The sequence below is a fragment of the Bos indicus x Bos taurus genome, chromosome 11 (assembly GCF_003369695.1).
Source record: "Bos indicus x Bos taurus breed Angus x Brahman F1 hybrid chromosome 11, Bos_hybrid_MaternalHap_v2.0, whole genome shotgun sequence".
NCBI classification, from domain to species: Eukaryota; Metazoa; Chordata; class Mammalia; order Artiodactyla; family Bovidae; genus Bos; species Bos indicus x Bos taurus.
The window spans coordinates 101,839,684-101,858,992 of NC_040086.1; the positions used below are offsets into that span (position 1 = coordinate 101,839,684).

General features: G+C 44.7%; 1 protein-coding gene across 2 annotated transcripts; it reads left to right on the plus strand.

Moving 5' to 3' along the window:
* The first annotated feature begins 4 nt into the window (after positions 1 to 4).
* Positions 5 to 19,244, plus strand: GTF3C4 (general transcription factor IIIC subunit 4). 2 transcript variants are annotated; one of them, XM_027556659.1, is made up of 5 exons: positions 5 to 95; positions 6,837 to 8,648; positions 11,633 to 11,763; positions 16,603 to 16,691; positions 18,090 to 19,244. In XM_027556659.1, exons 2-5 carry the CDS (start codon positions 6,915 to 6,917, stop codon positions 18,152 to 18,154), a joined length of 2,019 nt encoding a protein of 672 aa, XP_027412460.1. In that variant the 5' UTR covers positions 5 to 95; positions 6,837 to 6,914; the 3' UTR covers positions 18,155 to 19,244. The 2 variants fall into 2 exon arrangements, with proteins under 2 accessions (XP_027412460.1, XP_027412459.1); XM_027556658.1 differs by lacking the exon at positions 5 to 95 and adding an exon at positions 343 to 737.
* Positions 19,245 to 19,309: the final 65 nt, after the last annotated feature.

A 19,309-nucleotide genomic window follows, 5' to 3' on the forward strand; every position in this document is an offset into this window, starting at 1 on the left:
CTCTCCTCAGCACTTTAGTTGTTAGGCGCCGGGGGTGGGGGAGGGGGGGGGGACTCCCTGCCCCTCGCCCACCCGCGATCCGGTCCCACCACAAGGTGAGATTATTTTTAAATTTTTAAATTTTTTTTTTTTTGCAGGCAGTGCCTTGGCCACCCGGCAGGGGCTGGGTTGCCTAGCAACGGCGGGGTCCTTCGTGGTTCGGCGGCGCTCCGGGCCTGAGGGGGGGAAACCACCGCTGAGGAAAGCTGGGGGCCCGGCGGCCTCGGTGCGGGAGGCGGCAACTGGACAGCGACGCGGGGCGGGGCGGGGCGGAGCGGAGCGGGGCGGGGAGGGGGAGGAGGAGGGGGAGGTTGGCGCGCGCCCCGGGGCCCGGCCTCTGCCTCCGAGGAGAGATGAATACGGCCCTGACCCGGGTGGGGCCCGCGGCCGAGCGGCCCGCGCCGCCCGAGGAGGTGGAGGGCTCTGAGACCGGCGGGAAGGAGCCGGCGGCGGACGCGGCCCCGGGGCCCAGCACGGCGTTCCGCCTGCTGGTGACTCGGCGGGAGCCGGCGGTGAGGCTGCAGTACGCGGTGAGCGGCCTGGAGCCGCTGGCGTGGTCCGAGGACCACCGCGTGTCGGTGTCCACGGCCCGCAGCATCGCCGTGCTGGAACTCATCTGCGACGTGCACAACCCGGGCCAGGACCTGGTTATCCACCGCACGTCGGTGCCCGCGCCTCTCCACAGCTGCTTCCTCAAAGTAAGTCATGCCCGCCGCCCCGGGCTCTGGGGGTCTCCTGCCCGCCTCCCTTCCCTCCCGCGGCCGCGTCCCCGCGGGTCCCCGGGGGAATCCCCGGGCCCACGCCTCGGCCGGGGATTCCCGCCTCCTCGCACCCTGAGTCTTTAGGGTCGCCGCCGTAGCTTAAGGGGTCGGGGGGACGCCGTGTATGCCCAGTTTCCCGGATCGCCCACCCACTCCCGAGACACAGGTACATTTCGGAAGGTCCCTCTCCGGAGCCAAGTTCTCCCTGCGGCCCGGCGTCTGGCTGGCTGCTGGCGCAGATTTCTTCCCTTGGTGCTTTCTTAGGCTCCACCCCCGTGTTGACCCAACCCCAGACCTGCCTCTGCCACCCGCTCCTATTGTCTGGGGCCTGCTCCCCGAGGCTCCTGGCTGGCTTTGTTTACTGTGATGTGCCCTCCTCTTCCGCCTCCTTGGCTTTGGAAGACAGAATTTTTTTTTTTTTTTTTTTGCTTTGTCTTTAACTGTTGCAGTGACTTTGTTATATGAGTGGTCCTTCTCATCTTGGGCAGATGGATAGATACTGGATGTCAGGGGTTAGTACTCCAGTTTTTCTTCAATAACGAAAAGGCTTTGGGATGTAGAATGAAAAATAAAGCTTCTGGAAATAAATGCAACTCTTAAGATCTTCGTATAGATTGAATGCTTCGTGTAGATTTAGTGCTTTTGGCTTCGGATTAACTAAGCTTGCCTTCAGAACTTTAAAACTGCTAAAGTTTTATTGTTGGAGCATCACCATTTTCAAAATGTGTTAAAGTAGGAAGTCGTGTTGTTCATTTAATGGTTTAAAAATATTAAAACTTTATTACTATTTGCTTTATAGGTCTGTATGCATATGTGTGATTATCAAAATGTACATTCATTCTTTCAACACACCTTTGAATACCACTATGGAAATCTCATGGACTGAGGAGCCTGGGGCGCTACACAGTCCATGGGGTTGCCAAAGGGTGGGCTAGGACTTGGTAGAACTTAGTGACTGAAACAACAGCAACAGTGTATCAGCTAGAGATCAATCTAGGCTCCAGAAGTAAAACATTGTACAAAAACAAAATCCCTGTCCTCTTGGAGCTTACATTCATTCTTTTGACAGGTCAAAAACAACAATGTAATAATAGGTAGTGATAAGTTGTAATATGTATCTATATACAGAGAAAGTGTTTCTGTGAATATGAAGTTTAAAAAAAAAAAACTACTCTGCCAAGCCATTTAAAATATAGATCAGTGACTGAATGGGGTGCAGAGAACCCACACCACTTTTAGCATACTTAATCCAAGTTTGAAAGTGACAGCTCGATGTTGAATTAGATCATTGATAAGTTTGTATGACTAAATTTTCAAAGATCTTGGACAGGGTGTGACAAATTGATTCAAGTATAAACCAGTCACCTGGAATTTGGTGATGGACAGGGAAGCCTGGTGTGCAACTGTCCATGGGGTCGCAAAGAGTCAGACATGCCTGAGCAACTCAACTGATAAACCAGTCATGTGAATAGATGTTGGTGATCCTATGAAACTGAGAAACACTCAAGGAGGGAGGCAGAACAGAGGGGTTTTAAAAGGTGAGACACCTTTCACCTCTGCTGAAAAGGAACTTACTGATGCTAACTATATGCACATCAGCTAGAGAAAATTTTAAGTGTGTGTCTCAGTGTGGTAGACTTAATGCTTCAGCAGAGAGAATTTAAAGAAGTAAAGGAATGCTGAACCGAGATGCTTTTATTAGGAAAGGTTATTTGGTGGTGAATCTGCAGCAGACCTAAAAAAAAAAGTAGGGTTTGGGTTGTAAAAAGAAGGGAGAAAGGGGTCATCCAAGTGCCAGGAATAAGGTGCCCATCTTGTGCACAGACACTTAAGTGATGAACACAGCTTCTGGTTGCTTGCGTAAATGATTTTGGGTTCACAGCTGAGGTCAAGTAGCTTTCCTAGAGAGTCGGAGACAGTAAAGTGAGGTCAGTTTGGGAACTTGGAAGGTCAGTCTGAGATGGTTGACTTCAGTTTAGGAAGCCCTGAGGTGCTGTTACAGCGTCATAGATGAAGACTGACCTGGTGTGGTGCAGGAATGTGACTCCCACTGGACTAGAGGCAAGTAGGTGATGGTTGGAGTCAGCATAAAACAGGGGTTAAGAGAGTACACTTTGGGGACTTCCGTGGTGGTCCAGTGGCTAAGATTCCAAGCTCTGAATGCAGGGGCCCGGAGGTTTAATTCCTGGTCAGGGAACTAGATCCCACATGCCGTGGCTAAGACCCAATGCACCCAAATAAATAAATAAACAAAAATATTTTTAAAAAAAGAGAGACTACACTTTGGCACAAGATAGCAAGCCAGGTCTATCTGTAAAAGGATAATAAAGCCTACCTCGTTTAGCATCTTTAGAAGATTAAGTTAAAATATATTATTATATGTGTATATTTATATATATGCTTATATGTCCATATGTCCATATGTGATTACTTAGCACAGTTCCTGGCACACTGTAAATGCTCAGGTTAAAAAATAGTCATGCAAGTATGAAGGAAGGTCTCTGGGTTAATGCTTTGGCTATGGATACAAAGTTATCTCTTATCACTGTATTCTGATAAAAATTTGATTCTTGTCATTGGTCCTACAACTGGAAAATGAGTAATAGGAAATCCTTATATATCCCTCTAGTAATCGGTTGCTTTCCTGAAATTATTCAGTGGTGTCTTCCTCTTCTGCTTTGGTGTGCACCTCACAGAAAGCACCGGTCAGTTGGCAGTCTCATTCGCAGGCCCTGCCTGGGGAATGAAGGCCGAGATGTCCCTGCAGTTCTGAGAGAGGCCTCTGTGGGGTAAAGCTGGAGTAATGGTGGGAGTGTAAGGAAGTCTTTGTCTGTGCTTTGGTGGCACTGCCCACTCACAGGCCCTGTGGACTGAAATCTCTTTGGTGCTGGCCAGTTTGCTCCAACAAGGAAGATGGACTCCTGCAACCTAGATCGCAGTTTCAGTGTGTAGAACTGCTAGACGGCTACATGCTAAACCTCTTTGAAGCTTTTGCTCTGATCGTTATTTAGATTATGAGTTTTTTCAGGAAAATACACAGTTATAATAATAGTTCACATATTATCTGCTCTTTGCAAGTTACTGCCCTGGGCACTGATATAAAAGTGAATGGTATAAATCTGAGAACCAGTGAAGTAGTGACTTAAGAACAAGTTTACAATTTCTCTTCCCATTGGACTGCTGATTTAGTGAATCATCTAGTTGCAAACAGTTCCAAAATCTAATAATACGTGCATGACTACTTTTGTTTGTTTCAGCTGTTAGGAGCTTTAGTAATATCAACGCCATCTACTCCATTAAGTTAAATAACTGTTTCCTGTCTTTGGAATTATATTCCTGCCCTCAAGAAGCTTACTGTCTACGAGCTTCAAGTGAGTTTTTGTTAGGTGCTTACAAAGTATGTGCTGATTAGTTGTCATAGTGGCCAACTAGAAACAGGATAGCATATAGTGAAAAGATTGACTGGGGCTCAGCCTCTGAGAGCTGGACTCTTAACTAACATGCTCCTGGGGCATCTGAGTACTTGTTTTGATTCGTTAACTAGTTTTGTGATGTGAAGAGTTGAGGGGAGGTGCACTAGGTTAATTCAGATTACCTAACATGGAAATTACTGCACAAAACCCTAAGGATTTTCCTTACTGGCTGACATCCAAGCTGCTCTCCATCCTGTCAAGGATTCTTGCTGCTGTGGGTTAGGACCAAGCTTGAGCTTCCTTTATTTCATTCTGTACTGCTGTTTGGAGTTATGCATTCTCTAAGTTTATTTTCAGTTCTATAGTAGTTTCTATTGTAGTAAATTATCCTAGTCTGAGAATTATTGCTTAGTTTGTAGTATTATGGGATTTGGTGAATAATTTTATATCCACCCTCCATTTGGCAGACAACTTAATACCTACCTAACCTGCATTTTACTTTTATTAGGTCTCGTTAACATTTACTGAATTCTCAGAGACTACTACTACTTGTCATCGTAGATAACATTTATTGAGTATTTATTAATATATGCTTTACATGCATTGACTTAATTAACCTTCCTAACTCTATGAGAATGTGTCATTGCACTCTTTATAGATGAGGAAATTAAAGCCAGAAGGTTTAAACAATTTGCTCAGGGTCACAGAGCTAGTATGTGACAGAGCCAGGATTTGAATCCCGGCAATCTGCAGATTTTCAATCAAATTTTATCTACCCCATACAAAGCTGTGGGCTTTGATTAGCGTCGTTTTATTAACAGACTAGCCAGTGACACCTCTATTTAATTGGAATTTCTGGTCTGTATTTCTCCAGTATATCCATAGGTGTATCCAAGAGACTACCCTGCAATTAAGATACACTGCCTAAGAGCCCATTTCCAGAGTGTTACTTAGGATGAAGAAAGATGACTGCCCCTGCACCGCCCCACCCCCCCACCAACACCATAAGGTTCTGTTGTTAAAAAAAAGTTTAGATAACTCTGTAGCTCTATGGTAGCTACAGAGCTACTCTATAGTAGCTCCCGGCGATAACTCTTGAAGGGGGAATAATGTGTAATAAACAGCACTTTCAAAACAGTTTTAGTTACAAAACTCTTTTTCAAGGGGCAATTTAGTAGAGTGATGTTCTGTTTAACACAGTTTAGAAAAAGTTAGTCTTCTAATTCATTTGTTGGGATTTGTATCTATGTCTCTGTGGACAGTCACATCCAACTCTTTGTGACCCCATGGACTAGCCTGCCAGGCTCCTCTGTCAGTGGGATTTTCCCAGCAAGAATACTGGAGTGGGTTGCCATTTCCTTCTCTAGAGGATCTTTATCTACCTTTCACTTTATAAGCTTATTTGTTAATGTGATCTAGCAGTTAACTATTCATTGCAGTATGGTTTTCTGACACATTTCCAGTTGTCCGAGCTGTATTGAGGAATGTTATAGTTCTGAATTCATCTTCTATGTTCTGGAGTGTTATTCTTCTGGGCTTGGGGGCTTAAACTCATTTAAAGTGAGTTTTTTTGTGTGTGTTTTTGTTATATCCATGTATATTTTGGCTAGAATTCTTTATTGATCATGTTTAATGTACCCTTTCCAGTTTGAAGATAAGCATCTATGGAAAAGAAGAAAAGACAGTGGATCAAGTCCTTCTTCCTACTTCTGACATAACAGAAATCATTTCTAATTGACCTCTGCTCTCTTTGGCTTTAGTCTTCTGGCTATCTTCTTACAATTCTGGATCACCTTCTTTTGGTCATTTCTGTCTCCTCTATTTTTAATGTTCCTTTAAAGTGTTTCTAAAGAGCTTACCATTGTACACCTAGACATTAAATAAATAGAACTGCTCGTGTATGTTGCAAACTTGGAGGAGAGAGCGATAAGTGAAAGCTAGAATGTTCTCAGAAAGTCTCATAGAGCTTGACCTGGTAGGATAGATGGGTTCAGATAAGAGGAAAGATTATTCTACACAAGGGGGAGCCAGGGAAGGCAGGGTGGACATTATTCTGTAGAAACTGGAAAGAGCTATTGGAGCTGGTTCTCAGAGTAATCTGTCAGTGAAATTTCAGATGGAAGACTTATATTGCAAAGATATTGTTAAAAATCCAAACATCTAATTGTATCAAAGATATATATATATATATTTATATATAGATATAGATACATAACTTTTCATGACTTTTAAACTCCTTTATTGTTTGTGACTAGTTTAGCAGAATGCTTAGTTGACTCTTTAGAATCAACTACACTTCTGTCATTGCTACTGCGTTTGTTAATTCTGAGAAGAAGGTGGGAACCAGGCTGTGAGTAACCACAGCACTTTCTCTGACCCTTAAAAATACTGCCATTTCCTATAAACAAACTAAAATTTTTAAAATTGCCATTTCGTGAGTAAATGCTTGTTTAGTTTTAGGCATGAAATTGATCTTTTAAATCTATGTCGCGTCAAAATTAATAGAATTGATGTCAAATTACTGTACGTATTTATGTGGATCAATTAATCCACCCTATGCAATGTAAATCTGTTCCTCTTAGAGTGAAATATTTATCTGATAGTTTTTATATCTTATTTTCAGGTTGGCTCAAAAAGGGAAGTTGCCGAGTGTAAACAGAGATTTGCCACCTCTGAAGACCCCACAGTCAGTCAGACTTTCATGTTGGACAGGGTGTTCAACCCTGAGGGGAAGGCTCTGCCACCACTGAGAGGGTTCAAGTACACTAGCTGGTCCCCTGTGGGCTGTGACGCTAATGGCAGGTGCCTGCTGGCCGCACTGACCATGGACAATCGCCTGACCATCCAGGCTAACCTCAACAGACTGCAGTGGGTCCAGCTGGTGGACCTGACGGAGATTTACGGAGAGCGTCTCTATGAGACCAGCTACAGGTTCTCCAGAAACGAGGCCCCGGAGGGCAGTCTCAGGGATTTCGCCGAGTTTCAGAGGCGACACAGCATGCAGGCGCCGGTGCGCATGGAGTGGTCGGGCATCTGCACCACCCAGCAGGTCAAGCACAACAACGAGTGCCGAGACGTGGGCAGCGTGCTCCTGGCGGTCCTCTTCGAGAACGGGAACATCGCCGTGTGGCAGTTCCAGCTCCCCTTTGCAGGGAAGGAGTCCATCTCTTCATGCAACACCATCGAGTCAGGAATCAGCTCTCCTAGCGTTTTGTTCTGGTGGGAATATGAGCACAACAATCGGAAAATGAGCGGCCTTATAGTGGGGAGTGCTTTTGGGCCTGTGAAAATCCTGCCTGTCAACCTTAAAGCAGTCAAAGGCTATTTCACCTTGAGGCAGCCTGTCGTCTTGTGGAAAGAAATGGACCAGCTGCCAGTCCACAGCATCAAGTGCGTGCCGCTGTATCACCCTTACCAGAAGTGCAGCTGCAGCTTAGTGGTGGCCGCACGAGGGTCCTATGTGTTTTGGTGTCTTCTCCTGATCTCCAAAGCAGGTCTGAATGTTCACAACTCTCACGTCACAGGCCTGCACTCCCTGCCCATCGTCTCCATGACTGCCGACAAGCAGAATGGGACGGTGTATACTTGCTCCAGTGACGGCAAGGTGAGGCAGCTGATCCCCATTTTCACAGATGTGGCGTTGAAGTTTGAGCACCAGTTGATTAAACTCTCTGATGTGTTTGGCTCCGTGAGGACACACGGGATAGCCGTGAGCCCCTGCGGCGCATACCTGGCCGTCATCACCACTGAGGGCATGGTCAACGGCCTCCATCCCGTTAACAAAAACTACCAGGTTCAGTTCGTTACTCTCAAAACCTTTGAAGAGGCAGCTGCTCAGCTTCTGGAGTCTTCTGTCCAGAATCTCTTTAAGCAGGTAGATTTAATAGACCTAGTACGCTGGAAGATTTTAAAAGATAAGCATATCCCTCAATTTTTACATGAAGCTTTGGAAAAAAAGATCGAAAGCAGTGGGGCCACCTATTACTGGCGTTTCAAACTCTTCCTCCTGAGAATTTTATATCAGTCGATGCAGAAAACCCCTTCAGAAGCCTTGTGCAAACCCACCCACGAGGACTCAAAAATCTTGCTAGTTGACTCACCTGGGATGGGCAATGCTGAGGATGAACAGCAGGAGGAAGGCACCTCTTCCAAACAGATTAGTAAGCAAAGCAAAGACGGCGATCCAGAGGACCCCACAGAGGACTCACTCCCTCAATCTGCGGATACTGGAGGCCGAGAGCCAATGGAAGAGAAACTCCTTGAAATCCAGGGAAAAATTGAAGCAGTGGAAATGCACTTGACGAGGGAGCACATGAAGCGAGTCCTGGGCGAAGTGTATCTACACACCTGGATCACAGAAAACACTAGCATCCCCACCAGGGGACTCTGTAACTTCCTGATGTCTGATGAGGAGTATGATGACAGAACCGCACGGGTAGGTGTTTGTCAGCAAAAACACTGAAAACCGAAAAATCTGCTTGCTTCACGAGAAAGAAATGACTTAAACTGAATTCGTAAAACTCAACCTCTGCTTTGACATTTTTAGGTAATTGATGAGCATGAGGTGCCGGAAAATAAATAGGAAGCAGATTAATGCAGAGGACATATTCATGTCCCACTAAGAATTATGTCAGTTCTTACTCTTACTGGTGCCTCGATTGATGTCCATGGTTTGGGCGATTTCGGGCTGTGGATGAGCTCCAGGAGCAGACTTGGGCAGACACTGCAGGGCTGTGATTGGGCAGACACTACAGGGGAAGGATGGCAGGCCCGCCCTCCCCTTCCTGTCTGCAGAAAGATGGGAGGGGGAGGCCTGTGGCAGGGATTCTTTGCATTTGATAGGACTTCAGGAGGTTTTCTCATTTAGCCTACAAGGGCATAGGAAGTAAAACGATTATCCATTGGGTGTTTGTTCCCCTCCCCCACCTGCAAAAACTGAGTATAATCTTTATTTTGGTGGTATAACAACCTTACAGTGTTATCTAAAATGTATTTCACAGAATTAAAGTTCTCTGACAGAACAATAGGGTTCCAAGCTTGGGGAAATACGCCATACTCCTCTTAGAGGTTTCCAGTGTACATCATCCTTCTAAGGGTTCTGAGAATTCCTATAGGAAAGAGGCCTTTAATTTTGTGCAGTTTAGTGTCATGTAGACTTTTTAACCAGGAATCCTGAGCTAACAGCTTCTAAAATCCTGAAAAACTGTTTTAAGGAACATACTGTATACTAAAATATTCAAGAAGACAAGACTATCGTCCTTTTTACTCTGAAATTTGATGTTTATTCTCACTGCCTGAAGTCTTATCTAAAATCTAAAATGTTAATTGAAGGTAATAAATTCAGGTATCTTCATGCGTAATGTTAAACCATTCACAAGTCACTTGTTGCATTTTCTTGTTGGAAAGTTGTGTGTGTGTATCCATATACTCCTAAAATTATTTCTTAAGGATGTTTGCGACAATCTGATGTTGACTGGGAAAAAAAAGCATAACCTAAAAGTTACGTTTTATTCAGCAGGCAAAACTGAGGACTTAAGCCTGGGACGCAGCGTCTAAGATAACTCAGAGAGACTGCACCAGAAGGGCAAGGGTGTGGAGCTAGGATATATAAGCGTTTTTACAACGAAGACCGTAGTCAGTCTTTGTTGCAAATAAGGAAACCAAGACATATCAGGTTAAGGAATTTAGGGCTTCTCTCTGTATGGGAAGATAACAGGGTCTGGGCTCACTGCAGTCATTACTTTGATGTGTACCTCAGCTGTCTGGGGCCACATATCCTGTGATTCTCAGCCTGGGTCTCCTTAGGATGCCCCACTGGGGGCACTGCAGCAGCTGACAGCTAGATGGGGGCCATCCTGCCTCCATCCTGAGCTCCCTCAGGGCTCACCCTCGGGCAGTAGTAACGTGCGGCTCCTGGCTGCAGCACCTTTTCTTTACTGATGTACAGCAGCAGCGTGTTCATTCACACTCAGGAGCAGTTAAGATGCACTCTTCATGTATCTGACTTTTCATCTTCAAAAGTCAGCTTTTGAAGATCGTTTCATTGTGATCTCAATGGTGTGAAGGAGTTTTCTGGTTACCGCTGGTTCATAGGACCAAGTAAGGATACTATACGCGTAAAATATTAACAAAAACTTATTAGTAAATCTATAATGACAGTTGGTTTGCAGTGGTTTAGAATAATTATTGCACATGCTGTGTGAGCATGGAAAGCTACATTTAGCACAGTTAACTTGGTTCCAACACAGCCAGTTTAAAGAAAGGAAGATTATACCTCGGCCCAGCTACAGCAACTGAGTTTCGATTGAAAACAATACATGTCTTGTTTGAAAATCCTTCTGTGTACCTAAAATGAATCTTTTCAAACCTGGTACAGTAGTTGTCCTTGCTATAAGGGACCATAAATTAGAATTCTCAAGACCTTTAAAAAAGGCCAAAAGTTAATGGACTTTAAATTTGCAAGTTATATGCACAGTAGGTAAGACACCCTTCTGAAAAAAAAAAAAAAAAAAGACACCCTTCTGAGCTATTAAGATACCCTTCAGAACATCAGTGAGCTAATTTTAGTGAATGGCAAACTAGTAAGTTCTTCTTACACAAGAGCTCAAGTGTAAATGGATTATAACTTTGAAGGACATATCTGCTAATAAGACAAGGTGGTTCTTGAGGATTGACATATTCCATGCCTCCCAAAAACGTAGCTTGTGAAGGTTTTTTCCAACAAGATAATGAAGTAGATTTAGTCTTTTTCAGACTTTCATTGACCTGGTGCAATCCTAATAAAGCAGAGAAAGAAGCAAAACTGAAGTAGGGCCAAGGCCTCAAGCTGCCCTGTCTGCCTCCTACAGCGGGCCCCCCATACCTTTGCTGTGGGGCTGGTGGGTCTCCTATCGCGGGCTCACTAGATTGGTTGTGGGTCTTTGGGCCATCAGAAGGAGAAGGTATTATTTTTTAATCTTGATCATCTTTTTACTTTGTAAGCTTTTCTGAAAGAATAGACATTTGTTTCGTTCTAGAGTTAGTATTTCACATGATACTTTGCCTGTACAGATTATGCTTTTCTTTCTTAAAAGTCAAACATTTTAAGTATAGCTGAATACTTTGTCTTCTGACAGAACTCTGAAGTCCTTTCAGAAGCAAGTAAAGGCAAATAATAAGATTTGTGTTTCAGAACATTTCTCCTTTAGTGAGTAAAGTTCACCGTTGTCACGGGGTGCCTGATTGAATTTATTTTATTTTACTCAACCAGTTGACACAAGTTGAAGGTCCAGCTTCTTTCCTTTCTACCCAGTGTGGCAGGCCCACATGGGGACGCAGCGCTCCTCTCTGGTGGAAGACGCCGCGGAGTTGTCCTCTTCTCCTTGGTGTTCGGAAGCCCTGCGCTCACGTGAAATGCCACTGACCCCTTTGTTTTACTAGGTGCTGATTGGACACATCTCAAAGAAGATGAACAAGCAGACCTTCCCTGAGCACTGCAGTTTGTGTAAGGAGATCTTGCCGTTTACAGATCGCAAGCAGGCCGTCTGCTCCAATGGCCACATCTGGCTCCGGTAAGCTGCTTTTGCGTGTTTCCAGCCTGTGCCCCACAGACCACTGTCAAGTGTTCATCCAAAGGGTATGGTGCCCATGCCATCAAGCTGGAGAAAAGCTGCTGCCGTAACACCTGCTGTGGTTTTTTTTCCATCTGTTTGACTGAAACCCTTTAGGAGTAGTTTTCTTTGTAACTGCTTGTTTGTAACTGTAATAGGAGTTTCTCTGTTTATTTTGGTAATACTGTATTTGACTTCCCTAGTAGCTCAGATGGTAAAGCAGCCACCTGCAATGCAGGAGACCCAGGTTCAGTCCCTGGGTCAGGAAGATGCCCTGGAAAAGGAAATGGCAACCCACTCCAGTATCCTTGCCTGGAAAATTCCACAGACAGAGGAGCCTGGCAGGCTATAGTCCATGGGGTCACAAAGAGTCGAACATGACTGAGTGACTAACACACAATACTATTTTACTTTGAAGTTAGTACTGAATTTTAAAAAATCATTATGATGAAAGCAAAGGCCATTAAAGTTAATAGAATATAAAGTACTCCTGTACTGTGTTTGGTTTAACAAAGGGTAGAAGTCTTCCCCTTCTCTCTCCTCAGTGTCACTCTGAGAGGACCACTCTGTGGCCCTGTGGGCTGTTTGACACTGTTGATCCCTCCCTTTTCCTCCTCCATAGAGCACCGTTTTATCACCTGGCTTCCTGGACACAGTATCTCCTTGATGTCCATCTTTGGACATGTTTTTCTTCTATCAGCACTCTCCCCACGGTATGTGTGTGCTAAGTCATTTCCGACTCTTTGCGATTCCATGGGCTATGGCCCACCAGACCCCTCTGTCCATGGGATTCTCCAAGCATGAACACTGGAGTGGGTTGCCATTCCCTTCTCCAGGGGTTCTTCCCAACCCAGGGATGGAACCAAGTCTCCTGCAGCTCCTGCATTGGCAAGTGGATTCTTACCACTGAGCCACCTGGGAAGCCCACAGCATTCTCCCTGGGCTGCCACATGTATCTGTACACTGGTGACTTAACATCACTTTAGTCTGAATCTCTTCCCTCAGTCCAGGCTTCATATCTAAGCACCTGCTCAGTTGCTCTGTTTGGAAGTTTTACAGGCATTTCAAATTTGAATCCAGCTTTTCCCACTACCTTCACCTCTACATCCCTGATCCAAGAAACATCATCTCTTGCCCAGGTTATTACAGTTATCTCCCAACCCATCTTCTATGTCTTTCCTCATGCACGCGACATCCCTCCCAGCCCGGACATCTGCGCTGGCCATCCTCTCTGCTCGGACCACTCTTCCAGCAGGGCTTCTTCCCAACCAGGCTGCCTAACATCATGACACCCGAGGACATCCCTCTCCCCTCCTGGTAGCCTTCATCCCTCTTCCTGGCTCTGTTTTCCTCCTTAGCAGTTATCACTACTTAATATATTTTTTTACTTTGGATTTTTCTCCTCCCTCTAGAGTACAAAGCTTCATGAAGACAGGGAATTTTGTTGTTTTGTTCCTGGCTATTTCGGGAACAATGTCTGATATATGGTAGGCACTCACTAAATTGTTTAAATTTATTTTCAATAGAAACAGGATTTTGCTACATATACTTAATAACTTCCCTATTCTCTTACCAAAATGTTGTGGTTATTTTCTATATCAGTGCATAGATCCCATTCTTTTTTTTTTTTTTTTTTAAGTTTTGAATTTTAATTTATATAAATATTATTTCAGATTAAGTTTTACAGACATATCACCAAATCTGGAAGTATTTAGTTTTATTAATGGTTTTTAATTTAAAATTTCTCAGATATAAATATTTTGAAATGAATGCTGAAAGTTGTTCAGCTATACAATTTGACCACATGCTTACTCATTTAAAAGCATTTTTTCCCATTATTACTTGACTATCCTTTTCTTTTCTCCCATCAAAATCAGTATGTGACAAGTTTAACTTAAATCCATCTCTATTCCTCCTATCCATAACATTCATTAACACAAATACCAGTACTACTAATAATACCACCTGCTCATTAGTGGATTACAGTCAATACGAGTATTCACCTGGTGCTTATAAATTGTACTGGTTGGTTTAATTATTACAATAATTATGTTATAAACCTCCTAGCATTCTTGAGAATACTCAGTATACTTCTCACAGTCAGAGAATGTTCAGTGAATTTGGAAGATTTCCTGTTTCATTTACCAAGGATCCTTCTTGAGGTTTTTTATAGGCTCCTAACTTCTTAAAATTTGAGAAAATACCCACAAGGGTCCCAGAATAGGGAATGGGGTTTAGGGCAATATACAAAGCCTCTTCTCGTGTATCAGTTCAGTTCAGTTCAGTCGCTCAGTCGTGTCTGACTCTTTGTGACCCCATGAATCGCAGCACGCCATCCGACTCTTTGTGACCCCATAAATCGCAGCACGCCAGACCTCCCTGTCCATCACCAACTCCCAGAGTTCACTCAGACTCACGTCCATCGAGTCAGTGATGCCATCCAGCCATCTCATCCTCTGTCGTCCCCTTCTCCTCCTGCCCGCAATCCCTCCCAGCATCAGAGTCTTTTCCAATGAGTCAACTCTTCGCGTGAGGTGGCCAAAGTACTGGAGTTTCAGCTTTAGCATCATTCCTTCTAAAGAAATCCCAGGGCTTATCTCCTTCAGAATGGACTGGTGGATCTCCTTGCAGTCCAAGGGACTCTCAAGAGTCTTCTCCAACACCACAGTTCAAAAGCATCAATTCTTCGGTGCTCAGCTTTCTTCACAGTCCAACTCTCACATCCATACATGACCACTGGAAAAACTGTGGCCTTGACTAGACGGACCTTTGTTGGCAAAGTAATGCCTCTGCTTTTCAATATGCTATGTAGGTTGGTCATAACTTTCCTTCCAAGGAGTAAGCGTCTTTTAATTTAATGGCTGCAGTTACCATCTGCAGTGATTTTGGAGCCCCCCAAAATAAAGTCTGACACTGTTTCCACTGTTTCCCCATCTATTTCCCATGAAGTGATGGGACCAGATGCCATGATCTTCGTTTTCTGAATGCTGAGTTTTAAGCCAACTTTTTCACTCTCTTCTTTCACCTTCATCAAGAGGCTTTTTAGTTCCTCTTCACTTTCTGCAATAAGGGTGGTGTCATCTATGGTCAACTAATTTACGACAAAGGAGGCAAGACTATGCGATGGGGGAAAGACAGTCTCCTCAATAAATGGTGTGAAAACTGGACAGCTTAACCGGAGGTCTTCTGGAATCTGAGACTGGGCCGCGTGAGCTTTCTGCTGAGTTCGTTTTTCGCTGTCCCGGTTTCCAGCACGATGGGCCTTCCCCTGAGTTGGGTTTCTTCGCCTTCCGTTTCTAGCGCGGGAGCCTCGCTGAGTTGGGCTCCTGCTGTGTTTGGCCTCTTCTGCGCAGAGGTTGTTTCAGCCAGGTTAAACCCGTGTCACAGCACCACAGATGTCACACGAGTGTACGTTCCCCTGTTCTTTGTCTCGTCACAACATAGATTTGGAGCAACGGACATTAAAGCCCTCGGTGCGTCACAGCTCTCGGGTCTTGGACAAACCGTGCTACAGCTCTTAGGCAAATCAGTGTTACAGCTCTATTTTATTTAGAAGATAGCAGGAGAGGGGGAGAGAGAGAGAGAGAGAGGGAGAGAGAGAAGAGCGCATGCACGAAGGAGAGAGAGTCTCCATAGATCCCATTCTTAACAGCCATAGAGTTTCCCGTTGTATGGATATTCCATTATTTCCTCTCTTGTTGACTGATATTGGGATTTTTTTCCAGTCTTTATTGTGTACCTATACTTTTTTCTAATTTAACTGTTCAGACTTATGTTTCAGGGGAGACTAGGAATAGTAGTGGTCTTGTAACAACAGCAACCAGCACCTCTTGGTGCTGCCAGTGTACCAGGCACAACACTCAGCAGCACGCACATCTCAAGCCACGTGTCGGACACAGATGAGGAAACTGGCGCCTGAGGATGTTCAGTACTTTGTCCACAGTCATGCAGGTGGTTAGTGGCAGAGCTGAGAACCTGGCCTTCTGGCTCCAGAGTTTTCACGTGTAACCTCTGTCCATTGTTGTCTCTTGAATGGCTTCTTCCACAAAGAATGGGTGAGAATGGGTGCTTGCTCTCATTCAGGTATAGTCTTTCTTCCTGTGCACCCAGGCCTTTACTCAAGGTAAACCGACTAGGAACTCCTTCCCCCACCTCCCTTCTTTGTGTGCTTTACTCCTTATTGCTCTTCCTAAATCCTGTTAGCTTTCAGAAAACCTTCCCTGCAGAGCCCAGCAGCTCTCTCTGACCTCCCATCGCTCCCACCTGCCCTTACTTGCCAGGTCCTGGCCGATGCTCAGTGAAAGGTCATTGGGTGGAATTGAATCTCTGAGCATTTGTTTATGTCCCTTATTTTTTTGTACCACTAATTGTGTCTTCTGTATCTTTCAAGGTTTCACCACTGTGCCATTAGTCTTAAACATTGTGCTTATACGTAATCTTAAAAATCACTAACAATAATTTCTGATATATAGTTATTTTGTTTAACGTATGAAAAATTCACAGTATAGTTGGGTATAAACAGACTGCATTCTTTCCCAGGGCTGCAGTGACTGTCTGGATTAGAAGCCTTGTATCTCTTGGCTTAGCCTGACATGGGCACTTCCCCTTTACTAAGTGTGTGGTGGGTCTGGCCAGCTGTCCTGTGCAGGGGGATACATGGTTGCCATGAATTTGTCAACCATTTTTGCCCTTCACTTAGTTAACTCATTTTAGAATACTTGTCCGTGGTGAGTTAACCTTCCAACACTGTACTGCTTTCCACTGTTGGTAGCACTGATGATACAATCTGTCTGCTTTCAGGTGCTTTTTAACCTACCAGTCCTGCCAGAGTTTGATATACAGAAGGTGTTTGCTCCATGACAGCATCGCTCGCCATCCAATTCCAGAAGGTGGGTGCTCCCCTGGCTGCGGCAGGGTGAGGTTGAGCGCACTGCATGTGCTGGTGCCTCAGGGGCACCCCTCTCCCCTCCTGGGTCTCTGGCCGTCGGGGACAGGGAGCAAGCTCGTTCTGCTCTGTACAGTGCTGTTATGAACCCACACCTGATGAACACGGTCACTGGAATCACCAACATGCGAAGAGCATCACACTGTGTGAGTAAGGAAGGCTGCAGTTTGCTGTGCTGTCACTGCAAATCATTCATTCAAACAACGCCAAAGACTTTGTTTTAGATGGCATATGTAGATTCTATTTGAATGAAAACTCTGCAGCTGGTAACAGATAAAGACAGCCTTGCCGAAACAGGACGTGCACCTGGAGGCGCCCTTCTAGTGGCCACGGTGGGGCTGTTTTTCTGGTTCATCGATACTCTCTTTCCTGATAGCCCTAGTGACAGAGTGCACATTCCTGAATCAATTGTTGGAATAAGATCATAGACACGAACCAGGGATTGATGATTTAAACAGTCACATGAATGTCAGTTTATAACCTGAGTTTCATTAATATCACACTAACCGAATGAGCTTACTAGACAGCACGCATATGGCGGTGTACGCTTTGGGGGTAACGTGTGGTCTCAAATGTTTTACACAGAATGTTCTGTGTAAAACCACACAGCCTTCTTGATTTTTGCTCTAAACTGGCTGAAGCTCTCTAATTCTGAGAAGTGGACGTGTTGGCATGTTCTGTTCTGTTTTGACTCTTTATTGTGGAAAATGCAATCCTAAAAGTAGAGAAAAAGAGGATGAGAAACTCTTATATACCTGTCATTCAACTTCAAAAATCGCCAGCTCATAATCTTTCATTTCGTCTGTAGTCCTCCTCCTCTCCTCTGGCTGCATTATTTTGAAACAAATTTGGGGGACTTTTAAACACTTGCTGCAATTGAGAATTGGTTTATAGTTTAGACAGGAAATCAGGGAAGATGGGAACAAACTCAAAAACAAGCACACCTGCCAGTTGACTTTGCACTGAGCCACATGCAGCTCCTGGGGAGAACGGGAATCTCTGAGCTCTGGACAGTACTCACCAGTAGGCAGAGCATTTGACAGGCCAGGGAGTTCTGTAAAAGGAGGAGAGCGCGTCGACACACAGTGTTTTCAGAGTAGGTTTTAACATTAACCATGTGTGAGAAACACTCATTCGTTATCCTTATTTTCCTCTTTCATCACACATTTAACTTTGGGAACCACAGATCTAGCCCAGCCTCGTCTAGAATGTTACAGTGAGGACCTCTGTGCAGTGGGGCCAGAATACCCACACCTGCACACCGTGGTCGGCCCAGGGCATGTCCCATCTGACTGCTTTCCCTGAAGTGTGCACTCAACTATCGCTTGTCTCCCTTTGGCAGACCCTGACTGGATTAAGAGGTTACTGCAGAGCCCCTGCCCTTTCTGCGACTCTCCTGTTTTCTGAGTGTCCACGGTGGGAAGACAGAGTGTCGTCTAGCCCGAAGAGCTGGGACGCGCTGGCGCAGGCCTGGCCTCCACAAGAGGAAAGGTGCCCTTGTGACGGTCGGTAAGCCTGGGAACTCCCTGCCGAAGTGTGTGCTCCGTCTCCAGGGACTACAGGATATCTGTAAAGGGACTGTGTGCAGAGATCTTAAGTCATTTTGAGATGAACATTAGCCCCCACTCCTTATCACTTATTTTTCAAGTGTTGAAGTATCTTGACTGAAACAGTTTGAACACAATGAATGCCCTGTTGTTTCTCAACAGAGTGACCTCTTCTAGGGAGTGTGGGTAAGGGCCTCGCTGGGCCGAATTAGGCTTTAACCCTGGCCCAGATCTGGAACTGTCTCGTGGCTCCAGGACGCTTAGTTACCAGGTACATGGCACATGGTGTCTAGCAGATACTCAAATGTCTAAAACAATATGTGGGCCTCATATTTTGTTCTCAACAAATAGCTTCAGATCTACGTCCCGCCAGCTTTTTTCGTGTGTATTGAAACCATTTTCTTAAAACTATATATTTTTAAGAGGTTAAAGCCAAGACTAAAGTTAGTTTTAATGTGTTGGAAGATCAGGTGACTCTCGTAATTGTGACTTGTTTTTAACGATTTCTCCCATGTCGTCAGTTCTGCCCCAACCCCTCCATGTATATGAGGGTGTCATAGTATTCCTGTTTACCTGTGTCACACCTCTCTTCAGACTGAACTGTGATGACCAGGTGAGATGTTTGTACATAGAGGAAAAAGAATATTTTCTCCTTTATTTTCTCCTAGTACTAAAACCCTTACTATTTTTCATGTTGACATGTCCAAATGTCTCATTTCTATCCCAAGTCTGTCTAGAGACTTCTAGAGAGAGCTGGACAGCTCAGAATGTGGACCCTTGAGCCTTGGTGCTATGGTGTATGTGGCTGGGTCAACCAGAGCCTGGGAATGCCTTCTCTCTGCAAAGATCCTTGATATTTATAACACAGGTATTTTTCTGTGGGCTGTTAAGAGATGTTAGACGTTAATTGGTCTTAAAACCTAAAATCAAAAATAGACATTCTAGAACTACAATGTTCTTGGATTTTTAAATAAGTATCTGAGGGATTGGTGCTAATTATTAACAGGACTGTAAT